At 49.4% G+C, this 16856-nt stretch overlaps 1 protein-coding gene across 1 annotated transcript in view; it reads left to right on the top strand.

Moving 5' to 3' along the window:
• capn12 (calpain 12) overlaps positions 1-9851 on the top strand; it is a 15488-nt gene extending 5637 nt beyond the window's left edge. Inside the window, exons 5-23 of the mRNA XM_079732838.1 lie at positions 340-473; positions 711-882; positions 1678-1761; positions 2096-2181; positions 2483-2560; positions 2749-2924; positions 3527-3780; positions 4601-4612; positions 4695-4774; positions 5419-5541; positions 5688-5724; positions 5883-5954; positions 6048-6093; positions 6435-6496; positions 6673-6741; positions 6965-7043; positions 7600-7716; positions 8862-8914; positions 9326-9851. Of these exons, the coding sequence (XP_079588964.1) occupies positions 340-473; positions 711-882; positions 1678-1761; positions 2096-2181; positions 2483-2560; positions 2749-2924; positions 3527-3780; positions 4601-4612; positions 4695-4774; positions 5419-5541; positions 5688-5724; positions 5883-5954; positions 6048-6093; positions 6435-6496; positions 6673-6741; positions 6965-7043; positions 7600-7716; positions 8862-8914; positions 9326-9352 (1761 nt within the window). The 3' untranslated portion in view covers positions 9353-9851. The remainder of the gene's footprint in view (positions 1-339; positions 474-710; positions 883-1677; positions 1762-2095; positions 2182-2482; positions 2561-2748; positions 2925-3526; positions 3781-4600; positions 4613-4694; positions 4775-5418; positions 5542-5687; positions 5725-5882; positions 5955-6047; positions 6094-6434; positions 6497-6672; positions 6742-6964; positions 7044-7599; positions 7717-8861; positions 8915-9325) is intronic.
• The last annotated feature ends 7005 nt before the right edge of the window (positions 9852-16856 follow it).

Raw genomic sequence — 16856 nt, 5'->3', positions numbered from 1 at the left:
TATAGCTGCTAGGCGTAAATAGTTCACCGTTCAAAGCGGGATGTTTATTGCGTGGGACGAGTCGCGATTGTAATTTCCGGTTAGTGCACCACGGAGTGTTCGATTTGGAACGACACTGACATCTGAAAATCTGCACACAAACTATCCCCACCAGTGAGTGCGGATAGTGTACTACGTCTAAGTGTACTCATGGAAGTGTGGATATCGGAACACAGCACAGGATTCAAACACACACCCTTTGGTCTGGGAGTCAGACACCGTCACCGTGGGACCAGCCTATGTGGGTGACGTGGTGGATGGCCTCACCCCCACCCTCACAGCCTCCTCCACCCTCTGTAGTTCTGGCAGTACGGAGAGTGGGTGGAGGTGGTGGTGGACGACCGGCTGCCCGTCCGTGAGGGACGGCTCCTCTTCAGCTACTCCAGAACCCGCAACGAGTACTGGGGCGCCCTGGTGGAGAAGGCCTATGCAAAGTACTACTATACTACTACTAATGAGTATAGGGGCACCCTGTATACTAATACTTCTACTATACTACTACATTACTACTATACTGCAACTATACTACTAAACTACTAATACTACTACTCTACTACTACTATACTGCTACTAAACTAATACTACTATACTACACTACTACTATACTACTACTATATTCCTACCACTATACTAGCACCATACCGCTGACCCTGTGCCCCCCTATCCCCCAGGCTCATGGGGTCGTACAGCAGCCTGCGGGGGGGCAACATCTCGGAGGGCATGGAGGACTTCACGGGGGGCATCGCCTACTCCCTGCCGGTGGCGTCCCGGACCCCCAGGGTGCTGTGGAGGGCGCTGACGGCTGCGCTCGCCCGCCGAAGCCTGCTGAGCTGCTTCATACAGGTGACCTTTGACCCCACCCCGACCGGTTATTATGGTGACCTTTGACCCTTCCCCGACCGGTTATTAAGGTGACCTTTGACCCTACCCCGACCGGTTATTAAGGCGACCTTTGACCCTACCCCGACCGGTTATTAAGGTGACCTTTGACCCTACCCCGACCGGTTATTAAGGTGACCTTTGACCCTACCCCGACTGGTTATAAGGTGACCTTTGACCCTACCCTGACCGGTTATTAAGGTGACCTTTGACCCTTCCCCGACCGGTTATTAAGGTGACCTTTGACCCTACCCTGACTGGTTATAAGGTGACCTTTGACCCTACTCTGACTGGTTATTAAGTTGACCTTTGACCTTGCCCTGACCGGTTATTAAGGTGACCCTTGACCTCACTCTGACTTGTTATTAGGGTGAAACCAACACCAGTAACAGTAATATTCAGTTTTATTATTCAACAGTCATGTTAAATAGTAACAGTAGAAGTAGATGTAGTATTTTTAAGTAGCCCTAACCCTAACCCTAACCCTAAGTAATAGTAGCAGTAATAACAATAATATATTATATTATATTATAGGATATGATGATAATCCTAATATTTAGATTAAATTGTAACATCAAAAGTAACAGTAAAAGCAATAGTAACAGTAACATTCACAACAACTATTGCTATGGATATTTCTATTAATAATAGTACTAATATTAATATTGCTGTTAGTAACTGCATGTCATCTATTACTTTACCCTGACGACGTGTTATCATGGTATCAATGTGTTGTCATGGTACCGGTTGTTTCCACAGGCCAGCAACTACAGCGAGGTCGGCAAGGTGACAGGAAACGGCCTCGTCAAAGGCCACGCCTACGCCGTCACTCGCAGCACCAAGGCCAGTACCCAGACACGCCCACACCTGGACAGACACGCCCACACCTGGACAGACACGCCCACACCTGTCCACTAACCCCAGGACAGACACGCCCACTGACCCCAGACAGACACGCCCACACCTGTCCACCCCAGGACTGACACGCCCACACCTGTCCACTGACCCCAGACAGATACGCCCACACCTGGACAGACACGGCCACACCTGTCCACCCCAGACAGACACGCCCACACCTGTCCACTGACCCCAGGAGGCTCAGGAGACCGCCCACGGTGGTCTCTCTCTGAGTGACCCCCTCCTGTGACCCAGGTGTTGCCCTCTGTGTTTCCTCCAGGTGAGACAGGGGACAGGTGAGTCCCTCCTGTTCAGACTCAGGAACCCCTGGGGCTTCGTGGAGTACAAGGGACCCTGGAGCGACAGGTGAGTCAGCTGGGGAGCAGGCTTCAGGGAGCGTGTGTGTGTGTTTGTGTGTGCAGGTGTGTGCATCCTTGTTTGCTTTTAAATGTGCGTGTGTGTGTGTGTGTGTGTGAAACGGTGTTGTTTGTTTGTGTATTTGTTTGTGTGTGCATGTGTCAGTGTGTGTGTGTGTAGGTGTGTGCTTGTGTGTCGGTGTGTGTGTGTGTATGTGTGTGTTAGTGTGTATGTGTCTGCTAGTGTGTCTGTGTGTGTGTGTGTGCTAATATATGTGGGAAACATTCCTAGTGGAGTTGTGTTTTTCCAGGAACCAGAAGTGGAAGGATGTGGACGAGAAGGAGAAGGAACGCATCGACCTGACGCTGGAGGAGGACGGAGAGTTCTGGTATAGAGACGCACACACACACACTCACACACTCACACACACACACTCACTCACTCACTCACTCACTCACTCACTCACTCACTCACTTGCAAACACACATTACACACACACATACTCTCACATACACACACACACACACACACACACACACACACACCCACACTCATGTGTGTGTGTGTGTGTGTCAGGATCAGCGCGGAGGACTTCAGTCAGCAGTTTGACACGGTGGAGCTGTGCAGCGTGAACCCCCAGACCCTAGACCCCCCCGGCTGGACCCCTGCCCCCCCCTCCGTCTGGGACATCACAGAGCACCAGGGGGCCTGGAGGAAGGGCACCACCGCAGGGGGCAGCCGGCGATACCGACGTACGCTCTGTGTGTGTGCGTGTGTGCGTGTGTGTGTGTGTGTGTCCGCATCTGAGTGTTTGGTGCTGTGTGTGCGTGTGTGTGTTTACTTCTGTGTTTGTGTTACATACTTTGTGTGTGTGTTTGTGCCCGTATGTGAGTGTGTGTTGGTGTGTGTGCGTGTTTGTGTATGTGTGTGTGTTTCTGCATGTGACTGTGCATGGGTGTGTGTTTGCAAGGATATGCATGTCAAGTTTTTCCTGTGTGTGTGTGTTTGTGTGTCCTTGCTTGTGTGTGGGTGTGTGTGTGTGTGTGTGTGTGTGTGTGTGTGTGTGTGTGTATGTAAGGTTTATTCCTCCAATCCCCTTTCTTGTGTCCTCTCTCTGTCTCTGTCTCTGTCTCTGTCTCTCTCTCTCTGTCTCTGTCTCTCTCTTTCTCTGTCTCTGTCTCTGTGTCTCTCTCTCTGTCTCTCTCTCTCTCTGTCTCTGTCTCTGTCTCTCTCTCTCTCTCTCTCTCTCTCTGTCTCTGTCTCTCTCTCTCTCTGTGTCTCTCCCCCTCTCTCTCTCTCTCTCTCTCTCTCTCTCTGTCTCTCTCTCTCTCTGTCTCTCTCTCTCTCTCTCCAGGATCGTTCTGGAAGAACCCGCAGTTCAACCTGGTTCTGTCTAAGCAGGACCAGGAGGAGGAGGAGGACAGTGATGATGAAGAGGAGGAGGACAGTGATGAAGAGGAGGCGCGGCCCCTGACCGTGAAGGAGGAGGTGGCCCTGAAGCAGAAGGAGAAGGCGAAGAGGTGCACTGTGCTGGTGGAGCTGCTGCAGAAGCACCGAAGGAAGAAGACCAGCGTCAACTTCCTGTACATCGCCTTCCACGTCTACAGGGTACGCAACGCGGCCGCTAGCGTAGCTCACACGATGTTACTGCTATAAGGCGGTCCCCAGCGTAGCTATATGCTAACACTATGCAACTGCTATAAGGCGGTCGCTAACATAGCTATATGCTATCACAATGTTACTGCTATAAGGTGGTCGCTAGCGTAGCTCTATGCTAACACTATGTAACTGCTATAAGGCGGTCGCTAGCATAACTCTATGCTAACACTATGTAACTGCTATAAGGCGGTCGCTAGCATAGCTATATGCTATCACGATGTAACTGCTATAAGCCAGTCATTAGCGTAGCTATATGCTATCACGATGTAACTGTTTTAAGGCGGTCGCTAGCGTAGCTCTATGCTAACACGATGTAACTGCTATTAGGTGGTTGTTAGCGTAGCTAGATGCTAGCACGATGTAACTGCTATAAGGCGCTCGCCTGCGTAGCTATATGCTATCACGATGTAACTGTTATAAGGCGGTCGCTAGCGTAGCTCTATGCTAACACAATGTTACTGCTATAAGGTGATCGCTAGCGTAGCTATATGCTAAAACGATGTAACTGCTATAAGGCAGTCGTTAGCGTAGCTCTATGCTATAACGAAGGAACTGTTTTAAGGCGGTCGCTAGCGTAGATTTATGATATCGACTAATGCAAACGTAAGCTATCAACTTATGCAAACACTGTACTCACTTTTCTCATGAAATATGCATATTATAGCGGTAGAAGTGTCATAGTGACAGTATTAGTCATATGTTAATCATGTTATTGGTTATTAAAGATGCAAACTCAGCGTAGTTAATTCTGCCTCTGCTTGTTTTGCAGGTTCCCCCTGAGGTGAGTATTGTGCAGAATGTCTTCAGATGTAATCAGGATTCTACGTACGTTATTTGTGTTGACTACTCTCTGCTGCCCCCAGCTGGTAGGAATGTGTCTGGACCAGAGCTTCTTCAAGAGCAACAAGCCGGTGGGACGTTCTGGAAAGTACAAGGCTCAGAGGTACTCAACTAACGATGTGTTAGAGTATATAAACTCACCAAACGATGTGTCAGAGTATATAAACTCACCTAACGATTTGTTAGAGTATATAAACTCACCAAACGATGTATCAGAGTATTTAAACTCACCTAACGATGTATTAGTATTTAAACTCACCTAACGATGTGTCAGAGTATATAAACTCACCTAGCGATGTGTCAGAGTATGTAAACTCACCAAACGATGTGTCAGAGTATATAAACTCACCTAGCGATGTGTCAGAGAATATAAACTCACCTAGCGATGTGTCAGAGAATATAAACTCACCTAACGATGTGTCAGAGTATATAAACTCACCTAACGATGTGTCAGAGTATATAAACTCACCTAACGATGTGTCAGAGAATATAAACTCACCTAGCGATGTGTCAGAGAATATAAACTCACCTAACGATGTGTCAGAGTATATAAACTCACCTAACCTAGTCCTGGAAAGTTGTCCTGGATGTGACATCCCCTTTGTGAGCGGCGGTCGCTGGTTCCCAGTGGTCTTTGCTGGTAAACCAGTAACGCCCTGCTGTCTTCTGACCCCTCCGGCCCCTGGGACACCTCTGGCCTCTGACCCCTCTGACCCCTCCCCTCTGACCTCTGACCCCTGACCCCAGGGCCGTGTGGCAGAAGCTGAACCTGGCCCCTGGGACCTACGTCCTCCTGGCCTCTACCTACAGACCCAACATCTCCGGGGACTTCTGCCTGCGCATCTTCTCCAAGACCGGGAACACCCTGGGGTAGGCGGGCACGGGGGGGGCACACTAGGGTAGGGTCACAGCTGGGGGGGGCACGGCTGGGTGGGGGGAGCACTGTCCAGTGGGGGACACAGCAGGGGGGGTCATGAGGGTGGGGGTGAGGCTGACTCCTGTCTCCTGTGCTGTAGGTCCCAGGACTTCACTTGCTCCTCCAGTCTGCTCATGGTGAGTCTGGTCCAGCTGGGTACGGCTGGCTGGGAATGGATAGATATAAAATATCCATAATATAACTTTGATAAATATAATAACAGAGTAGAGAGACTCATTGATGGCATTACCTTATCTATGAACCACGTATCACTGCTTTATTCTTCCCTCTGCAGGTCATGTCAGAACCTGTTTCTCGAGTGGACCTGGTCACTGTGGAGAAGTTCTTTGATGAGAAGGCCGCCCCAGTAAGAATTGTGTTTCTTATTCTTCATCTCATTTTATTTTTCTGGAGAAAGCATTTAAAAATAAAAAATGTTTTTTATTTTTTTCCCGAATAGGATGACAGACTAGATGCTAAAGAATTCATGAATCTTTTGAACACAGGTAAGAAATATCCTTTACATATTTTTGTATCAACAGAAGCTGACATACCGATACAACGTGAAGCGTCTGACCGCAGTACGTCGGTCGGCCACTAGGTGGGAGTAAAGGACAAGTAGAAGCGCTCCCTTTTCCGTTTACCTTAAAAAGATCCGGAGCGGTCGGGAACAGTCTAGAGTCTAGACACGCTCATATGAGTTCAGATAAAGTACAACGAGATTCATATGTTAATAAAACTGTTGTGTTTTTATCAAGCAATACCGTGCCCTGACCTCAACTGCTCTTCCTCCGCCAACTCCCACTTAAATCCTCCCGCTTGTTTTGTCCTCGTCGGCCGTGCGTAGTTCTGGTGAAAGATTACCATCTCCCGCTGGACACATGCCGACAGCTCATCTTCGGAGAGGACGTATCCTTTCATCATCATTAAAGCCCCTCGCTCCCCACCCCTCCCCTCCCGTGAACCGGCTATTAACACTCTCCACGGAGACGTCCTTTTAATCTCCCCTTTCATTCACACACCTACCACCGCTCCCTCGCAGCGTCTTCGTCCCGCGGTTCGCCGCGTCCTTCACTCCCTCGCAGACACAAGGCCGCTGCAGCCTCAGCCGCCAGCAGGCCGCCGTCCTGCTGGGCAACGTGCGCAATCTACAGGTACTGCTGCCACACTGTGCGTGTGCGTGCGTGTTTGTGTGTGATGCTGGTGAGTGTGGGTAGAGAATCTAAACACTGGTGTTATGATTAATTATTATGTCATTAATGTTTTGATGTTATTTATGCATGAATGTTATTTATGCGTTGATGTTATTTATGTGTGGATGTTCTTAATGTTATTGATGTGTTGATTTTGTTAGTGTTATTTCTGTGTTGGTCTCAGGCGCTGTTCTTCCAGTACGACGAGGACTCCTCAGGGGCCATGAGCCCCTTTGAACTCGACCTGGCCCTGAACGCAGCAGGTAACACACACACACACACACACACACACACACACACACACACACACACACACACACACACACACAGACACACGCAAACAGACACACGCAAACAGACACACACACACAGACACACACACAGACACACACACACACACACACTCACACACAGACACACGCAAACAGACACACACACACACACGCAAACGCACACACACTGGAAACACACTTGCACTAGAACCACAAAAACACACACAAACATGTGTGTAATCACACAAACACGTGTATGCGCACACACACACTAACACGTGCACACAGACACATGCAAAGAACACACACCCGCACGTGCATTCACACAATGATGCCAGTCAAACGCACACACAGACATGCGAAGACGGACACACACACACACACACACACGTGCATTCACAGACTGATGCTCAAAAACAAAACATAAACATGTGCACACACAAACACATGCAAAGACACACACACACATACATTCAAACACACACACACACACAAACACACAAACCCAAGCCCAAACCTCCCCATCAGTTGCCCTCCCCCCCCCCAGGGCTGCGCTGCGATGGGAAGGTGGTCCGGCTGCTGGTGGAGCGCTTCGGCTCCGGGGACCCCCACCTCCCCTTCAGCGGCTTCGTCCGCTCCGTCACGCGCCTCTGCGCGCTGTTCGGTAACACACACGCACGCACACACACACACACACACAGATTGATAGAGGGAGAGAGAGAGACCACCCAGCTCATAGCATTCGGGCGCCACAACACAACAGTCTCTACGACAGGGGTCGGCAGCCCTAGGCGTGCGCCCCCCCACTGGCACGGGCCAGCAGAATCATTGGCACACTTGGAAAAAAATAAAATTATTATTATTTTTTTTTTTATTATTATTATTATTTTTATTAAAAAAATTCACAGCACAATGCGGCAGCGTAATCATTGCTACCTTTTTTTTTTCACTTTATTCTGTTTTGGGCGTTTCCTCCCAGTGCAAATATGTTTAAATCAGTTACAGAAAGCAGTGTTCTGAAATGGGATCAATTAATAGCTTTTAAACCTATGTTGTGAGTAATAGAGATGAAAATATTTAAAATATTGTTGCAAGTGGCCTGTATGCATCGCCTGCACATGGTTTTGCAAAGCTGTACATGTCTTAAAGATATTGATGTGGATGGTTCCAACATTCTCTTATATTCTAATTTTTTACATTTCTCACAGTGCAAATATGTTTTTTGAATGAGTTTCTGAATTTTTCTGATATGTAGTTATAATTTGTAAGCCCATGTTGCAAATATAACAACCCAAAAAACATTTAAAATGTTGATGCATGATCGTGGACTATATGGAAATAGTACAATTCCAGGTCTTCTAGAAATGTTTTTGGTCGCTGTGTCTTAATTCAGCTTAATTTTTAATATATTGTTGCTTAAGGCACACTCATTAACGAGAAAATGTCAAACTGGCACTGCATGTTGAAAAGGTCGCTGACCCCTGCTCTATAAGAATGTAAATGTACAGAATACTTCACGCTACGGGCCCCAGGTCCCGGCCGGGGGACAGACACTGAGCAGCTGTGGCGACCGCCGCCCCGGGTAAACACCGCCACTCTCTGGAGGATTAACGTCAGGCTCGGCCGTCGCTCACCATCGCTGGGAGACACAACACCAGCAGGGCTTCTCTGGTCTTTGACGCTGAATGACAGCTCACTTGGGAGTGGAAGCGTAGCACAGAGAGCTCGCCCATTCACACCCCAGCTCTGATGAAGGAGTGAATCACAGGTCGTGCTGTGTGGAGGTTAAGTGTGTCTCTCTCCCTACAGGGCTGTACGAGGCAGAGGGCAGCAAGGAGGTGAAGGCCAGAGGCATCAACCAGGTGAGTACCAGTAACAGCCCTGATGGGGGCCCTCTCTCACCTGGTCCCAGGGGGTCTCAACAGGTCCCATGTGCCCCCCCCCCCCCCCCCTCCCCCATTCCACACCTGGTATCACTCACTAGCAGACGCACTGTGACTCTGTTCCAAATAGTGACTCAATTTCATCTGGAAAAAACGGTTCCCAAAGAATGCTTCCAGTGACTGTATCATGATTCAGATATAATATTTGATTACGTTTGTTATCAAATCAAAATACCATTGAAACAAATCAACACTAGTACGCACTGCATTCTATTTATGTCCGAGTTTACTCATTGGAATCTAAATTCAACGAACCTTTTGGTCGCAGTCAGAGCGAGCGCTCGTCATCTTGGGAGGCTGACCAACACACTGTCGTTGCTTCCTCCTCAGTGGCTGCTGCACTTCATTCCTCTGTGAGCTGCTCCCTGATTGGCTGCTGAACGCGCATTCCTCTTTGAGCTGCCCTCTGATTGGCTGCTGAGCGCTCATTCAGCTCAGCGGGGGTTCCCTGCCTACAGGATCATTACCGATGCTCGCCCGACCGTTGGAAGTGACGGCCTGGGTTTTAACGCACTTCAAACGCGACAGCAGCATTGTTTAACCCCGAAGCCTTTCTTCCAGAGTGTTATATCATGAATGCCGTTATTAATGCTTGCTGTTTCCCAATATCGGTAACTTTTGCTATTCTTTTCTAGTATTAATATAGCCTTGGTTCATCAAAGAGATTCAAGGCTAAGGGCAAGTCGCCAATATATTCACTTTATCCATATTGTAATCAAATAGTTTGATGCAAATGTTTTTATGCTGTGTTTTTATTAATTAGTTATAATCCAATCCAAAGATAATTTTGGTTCTAAGAGCATTTGCTTTAAAGTGTTGGTAATCATATATCTTATAAATCTCAAATATATCTATATCTTTAGACATCTATATAACTATATTTAGATATAGAAAATATCATTACATACATATTTTATCAAATCATCCAAATAAAAATGCCAATGAAAATGATATGACGAAAATAAATATAATAAAGATCTTATTTAGCCAAATGTGTTCAAGATTTTTCCTGTAACCTTTTACATCTGCTCACAGGTGAGTGCAAACCTATTCATGTATCCATGTCATTGTGTGTCTGTGTGTACACACACAGACACACAATCATACATCAACATACACACACACACTCACAAGTACAAAGTACCCCCCCCCCCCCATACACACACACACACACACACACACACACATACACACAGGTACCAATATTGACTTATACCGAATCACATATTCAGCCCCCCATACACACAGCAAGGTACCAAGATGTATAGACCCACATACAAACACACACGCACACACACACACACACACACAGGTACCAAGATGTATAGACCCACACACATACAAACACACGCACACACACACACACAGGTACCAAGATGTATAGACCCACACACATACAAACACACGCACACACACACACACACACAGGTACCAAGATGTATAGACCCACACACATACAAACACACACACACACACACACAGGTACCAAGATGTATAGACCCACACACATACAAACACACACGCACACACACACACACACACACAGGTACCAAGATGTATAGACCCACACACATACAAACACACGCACACACACACACACACACAGGTACCAAGATGTATAGACCCACACACATACAAACACACGCACACACACACACACAGGTACCAAGATTTTAAAGGTGTGAGGGTGAGTTCGCCCCCCCCCTCCCCCGGGGTGTATGAGGGTGAGCCTCACACACCCCGGGGGGTTTGCCCCCCCCCAGGGTGATGTCTCAGCCGCTCTACGCAGCCGCTCTATTCTGGGACGACTGACGCCCGGCACGGCGTCAGTACGCTACTCATCTCCTCCTCCGCTACGCTGCCTCATCCCGCCCTCCCTCCATCCCTCCCTTCCTCTCCTCTCCCCCTCCCTCCCCCCTACCTCCCTCACTCCCCCCTCTCTCCCTCCCCCCTCTCTCCCTCCTCCCTCCCTCCCCTCCTCCCTCCCTCCCTCCCTCACTCTCTCCCCCCTCTCCCTTCTCCCTCCCTCCCTTCCTCTCTCCCTTCCTCTCCTCCACCCCTCTCTCCCTCCAACCTCCCTTCCTCTCCTCCACCCCTCTCTCCCTCCTCCCTCCCTCCCTCTCTCCCTTCCTCTCCTCCCCCCCTCCCTCCAGTCTGCCTTGTCCACCTGTTCTTCTTCTCTCCTGATCACACACACGTGTGTGTGCACGTGCACACACACGGCTGTCTTTATTCCACACGCTGCTATAAATAGACTCTTTGCTCACACACTACTTCCTGTTCGACATTCAGTGACTACACACAGGTTGCCCTCGGCAACCATCCATCTACCTCGGAGGAGAGAGAGCGTGAGAGGGGGAGAGAAAGTGGGGGAGAGAGAGAGAGAAATAGAGAGAGGGAGAGAGAGAGAGAGAGAGAGAGAGAGAGAGAGAGAGAGAGAGAGAGAAGGCCGACAGGGAACTCAGTGTTCCACCCCTCATTCATAAATAGATGATCCCTAAATGTTGTTGTTATGTTCTATAGCAGTCGGGCGTGATTCTGTGTTCCACCATAACCAGTGGGTCAGTCCCAGGCCCGGGGTGTGTGTGTGTGAGGGGGGGGGGGGGGGGCCTCTAGGGTCATGAAGGATGAGCAGTCAAGAGATCCTGTGAGACTGGCAGTCAAGCCTGGACCGGCTTGACTGCCAGTCTCACAGGATCTCCGCTCAGCCATTGGCCGATGGGTTGATCCTCCCAACATCCAACTCTCTCTCACACACATACAGATACACAGACACACACACACACACACACACACATACACACACACACACACACACACACAAATACAGACACACACACACACCCACACACACATACAGATACACAGACACACACACACACACACTCACAAATACAGACAGACACACACACACAAACACACACATACAAACACAGTAACTCTGTCTCCATGTCACTCTCTCCCACACACCACACACACACACACACACACACACACACACACACACACACACACACACACACACACTCTACAGTCTACAGTAATTATTTCCTGTGCATTGATCATAATGATAATAGCAATAATATTAACGAGATTACTTTTTAATCTTTTTTTATTTTGGGTAGGCTGCAGTGGTACCACAGCTTATGATGCCTCGTAGTTCCGGTAGGTAAATCAGATCAGTAACGGAAGTTATGGACGCCTCCCACATTATTGAACCGAATCCATCGATCCGGTTAGCCCCTCCCCCTCCAGGTGTCCGGCGGGTCGCGGTGATGTGGAGGAGAAGTTTACCGTCTGCTCGTTCAGGAGCGGCTATTTCCGAGCCGTAGGGGCGGGGGAGGATACGCGGTTGTAGTGTACGGTGTGGGGGCGCGATCTACAGAGGAGAGAAAAAAACACGGTGATTGTAGCGACTCGCAGGAGCAGAGGGGCGAGCAGGAGAAGAGGGGCGAGCAGGAGAGTGCGTACGTCGAATGCCAAGCGTTCCGATTTAGCCCCGGCTTCGGTCACTCACGCACGGCGTCGACCAGCGTGTTTCTAAGTCATCAGGGCCGGGGTATTTCAGGAGGCGAGCGAGTGAGTGAGTGAGTGAGCGAGTGAGCGTTGTGCATTCGGGCTGGCATAGGATGTAAGTATATGAATTCCGCGAGTCTATTTCCAACGTGGTGAGATAATTGCTGGCTGTTAATTTGAGACTATGAGAGCTGGAATTACGTTTCCTCCAGCTCCCCCTGTGTTGTGTTGCTGTGTTTAGGCCTCTGGAGCCTAGGGCCTTGTGTGTAGTCCTCTAATCAGGGGCCACTGCCACCTAGGGCCTCGTTTGGCTGTATTTAGGCCAGCCGGAGCTCCCAGCTTCAGTCAGTCAGTAGGTCAAATAACTCGCTCTATGTCGACCAAATCTTTCAATTTTGGAACTGAATTGACTTCTGAGGATTTGTTCAACATTTGATGCCACTTTAATGTCGAGAGGCAACTATTAACGATGGTTCAAACCAAGCCCACGAGATAGAAGTCGATCCATCACAGTAGTGAGATCAAACAATAACATTAAACTTTTGAAGAGTTTGTATATATACCGGTATCTCTGTGCACACCAATCCAATGTTATATTGTATTCATTTTAAATATAACAATTTATAATTCAGTCTTTGGTGGTAAATATTTATAATATTATAAATGTGTAAGACTTAGAGGATGTTAGAGGAGAGAGGGCGGGGAGAGGAGAGGATAGGAGAGAGGGGGAGAAGGGGGAGAGGAGGGAGGAGAGGAGAGGGAGGGGAGAGGAGAGGAGGAGGAGAAGGGGGGAGGAGAGAGGAGAGGAGAAGGGGGAGAGTAGAGGAGGAGAGAGGGGGAGAGGAAAGGAGGGGAGAGGAGAGAGGAGGAGAAGGGGAGAGGTGAGAGGAGAGAGCAGAGGGGAGAGAGGAGAGGAGAGAGGGGGAGAGGAGAAGGGGGAGAGGAGAGGGGGGAGAAGGGGGAGAGGGGAGAGAGGAGAGGAGAGAGGGGGAGAGGAGAAGGGGGAGAGGAGAGGGGGAGAAGGGGGAGAGGAGAGGGGGAGAGGAGAGAGGAGAAGGGGGAGAGTAGAGGAGGAGAGAGGGGGAGAGGAAAGGAGGAGAGAGGGGGAGAGGAGAGAGGAGGAGAAGGGGGAGAGGTGAGAGGAGAGAGGAGAGGGGAGAGAGGAGAGGGGGGAGAAGGGGGAGAGGAGAGGGGGAGAGGAGAGAGAGGAGAGGAGAGAGGGGGAGAGGAGAAGGGGGAGAGGAGAGGGGGAGAGGAGAGGTGAGAGGAGAGAGAGGGAGAGGAGGTTGAAGGGGGAGGGGGGAGAGGAGAAGGAGGAGAGGGGGAGAGGAGATGAACAACTTGAGGGGGTGCAGTGGATTCAGCCGAGGGCGGCTGCTATCATCACAGCTTCTGTCGATCTACGCCCCGCGCTGCCATGGTGCCTCCATTCGCTCACTGGGTTCCTGTACCATACTGGTGGTTCACTACTGGTATTGCATTCCCATAGGGACGGCCCCATGGGGGGGTCCATGTGAAACAGGAAGGAAGGTTATGTAACAGAGACAGAGAGAGAGAGAGAGAGAGAGAGAGAGAGAGAGAGAGAGAGAGAGAGAGAGATAGAGAGAGAGAGAGAGAGAGAGAGAGAGAGAGAGAGAGAGGTAATGGTGGGATGTGATTGTCAAGGTGATCCTTGAATGAGGTGATGGGCGGGGGGGGGGGGGGGGGCGCTGTTGAAAGTAGGCTAGGATTGACGCTGGCTGTGAGTCAGCGGCAGGGAGGCGGACTGCAAGGCCCACAGCTCTAACTTTGGGCCGCCTCCTCCAGGCAGCTCGGATGACAGGAGAACAATCCCTCTGATTCCCGCTGCCGCCACGCTGACGTCGATGGAGCCCAAAAAAAGACCGAAAAGAAAGGAAAACGATCTGCATTTCCGCCTGACGTGCTGAGCGTCAATAGAAGCACGATGTTGCACTGGGTAAATAGGATCACGATAAAGGCTATTCAGGGTCGTGTGTGTGTGTGTGTGTGTGTGTGTTTGATCCTCCTCCTAGGTGACTCCACTGGGCACCTCCAGACAAACGGACGTAGGACGGTGGTGTTGGAGGACCGGTTCAATGTAACGGTTTGTTGATCCAGATCCGTGGCCTGCTCCATGCTGCCATGCAGGAGATCTCTCCCTGAGTGTGTGGGGCGATGGCTGGCCTAACCTGTGCACACTGATGACTTAGGCCCCGTCCGCACGAAACCGATTTTTGGGTGAAAGCGGCCGACCGTCCAGACAGATCCGACACTTTTCTGAAACCAGTTCCCAGGGTGGATAAGTTAAAAACTGACCTATGCGTTTTCGTGCTAGGATTCGTGTGGGCGACTGAAACTCATCGCCCCCCCCCCCCCCCCCCACCAGCTGGGCGACATTAGAGTTGCGTTGATTATTATTATTATTTATTTATTTTTTTTAAACACAGCCCCTTGGTAAATGTAATTAATGGTACATTACAAATTATTTCTGCTCAATCTAAAAGGTTTAACAACTGTTATCTCCTCCTCGACTGAATGTTTGTATACAGCGCGCAGGCCTGATGCGCTCCACTATCTTTTGTGGAGAACCAGCGCCTTGAATATGTACTACAACGTTGCTACAGCTTGATGCATTTTCGCAATGAGTCCGTCTTGACGGAGATACTCCTGAAACGAATCAAAGGAAAACAGAGGGGAAAAGACCGTTCTGGCCCGTGTGGACGGGGCCTTTATGTTCACCCAGCCCCAGAGTCCAATCAGAATCAGTCCCATCCTAAACCAGCCATCATCCACACTCACTCCCACAAGCATCATCACAGCTTTCATACTGTCCAATGCTGTCTGTTAGATTGAGGTTTTCATTAAGCAAAATATGTCACAGCAAGTTCCGTCCTGTTTTTATATTATTATAGTGCTGTTGTTTTAGCATAACATTGTTTGCGTTTAAATCTCTGAGATTACCCTCAACACGACGCATAAACCCTCACAGTGTTCCCCACTGCGTCCTGGACAGGGAGAAGGAGTCTGAACAGAGGCTGAATAAACACTGGGTTGGAACCAACGCGCTCTACAGTAAACTATTCCACCAGGGCCAGGCGTGTAGTGTGTAGTGTATAGCGTGCAGTGTGTTGTGTGCAGCATGCAGTGTGTAGTGTGCAGTGTATAGTGTGCGATGTGGAGCATGCAATGTGTAGTGTGTAGTGTGCTGCGATCCTGGTTCACTGGGTTTATTCCATTTGTCTCATAAGCAGAAACAGAAAGCCAGCTCTGCTAACAATGTCTTTGTAATCGGAGACCGCATTACTTTAACCAGAGCTCACAAAGAGACGAGGTCTGCGTGTTCAAAGCTTCAGAATCCCTTGGTTACATTTCCAGGACCGTGTTTACAAGCCATCGTTTAATAACTGCAATAGATCCAGAACATGTACATGTGTGTTGAACTTTCCTAAACTTTCTTTTTACATCGAGTGGATTCGCATGCAAAAATAAAGTGGGGGAAAATGTTGGAGCTCTGCGTTTGATTGAGCCGAGAGGAACGCGTGGCCTCATCAATCAGAGAGCGGCTCGGTTCGGACGGGGTCTTTTCAGGACTGCTGAGTAAGGGATTACCGGGCAGCCAGTCTGACGAGTGAATTACAGGGGAACCACTGGCCCGGTTCTCTCGGTGGCTGGGCTCCGTGTAAACACAATGAGCGAGGGATCAGATTTCTCGTGAATGAGGCGGGCAGAGGCAGTTAAAGTTATGTAACGCTGTCGGCCAAGGACTGCAGAAGGGGTGTAAACAAGGCGGCCTAGGCGAGAGGGGGGGTGAGACTGGGCTGGCCGTTGCCTGGCAACAATATTTTGTGCAGGAAGACAGTGCAAACAGGCCACGCCCCCCTGGAGGAAACCTGAGACCTGTGTGTGTGTGTGTGTATGTGTGTGTGTGTGTGTGTTTGTGTGTGTGTGTGTGTGTGTGTGTGTGTGTGTGTGTGTGTGTGTGTGGGTGTGTGTGTGTGTGGGTGGGTGTGTGGGAGAGAGTGACATGGAGACAGAGTGACTGTGTTTGTATGTGTGTGTGTGTGTGTGTGTGTGTGTGTGTGTGTGTGTGTGTGTGTTTCCCGACAGCATGCAAAGAGACGGCAGTGAGTAAACCACTCTGTTGTCTAATTCGCCATGGGAATTAGACAACAGAGGCAATCATCACATCTAAACATCTGCACATTTAAACCTCTGGCCCTGGAATTCGGATCCATGAAGTCCCGGATTATTAGACACGCTCATTAAATCCCGATCACACACGTGAACTTTCCGCAACAGAACAATAGCTCTGCAAGTTCTTGTTTGAGAATATCGTGGACGTTTC

The sequence above is a fragment of the Pollachius pollachius genome, assembly GCF_949987615.1.
Source record: "Pollachius pollachius genome assembly, chromosome: 3".
Classification (NCBI taxonomy): Eukaryota; Metazoa; Chordata; class Actinopteri; order Gadiformes; family Gadidae; genus Pollachius; species Pollachius pollachius.
This window is presented reverse-complemented; position numbering and strand designations above follow the sequence as displayed.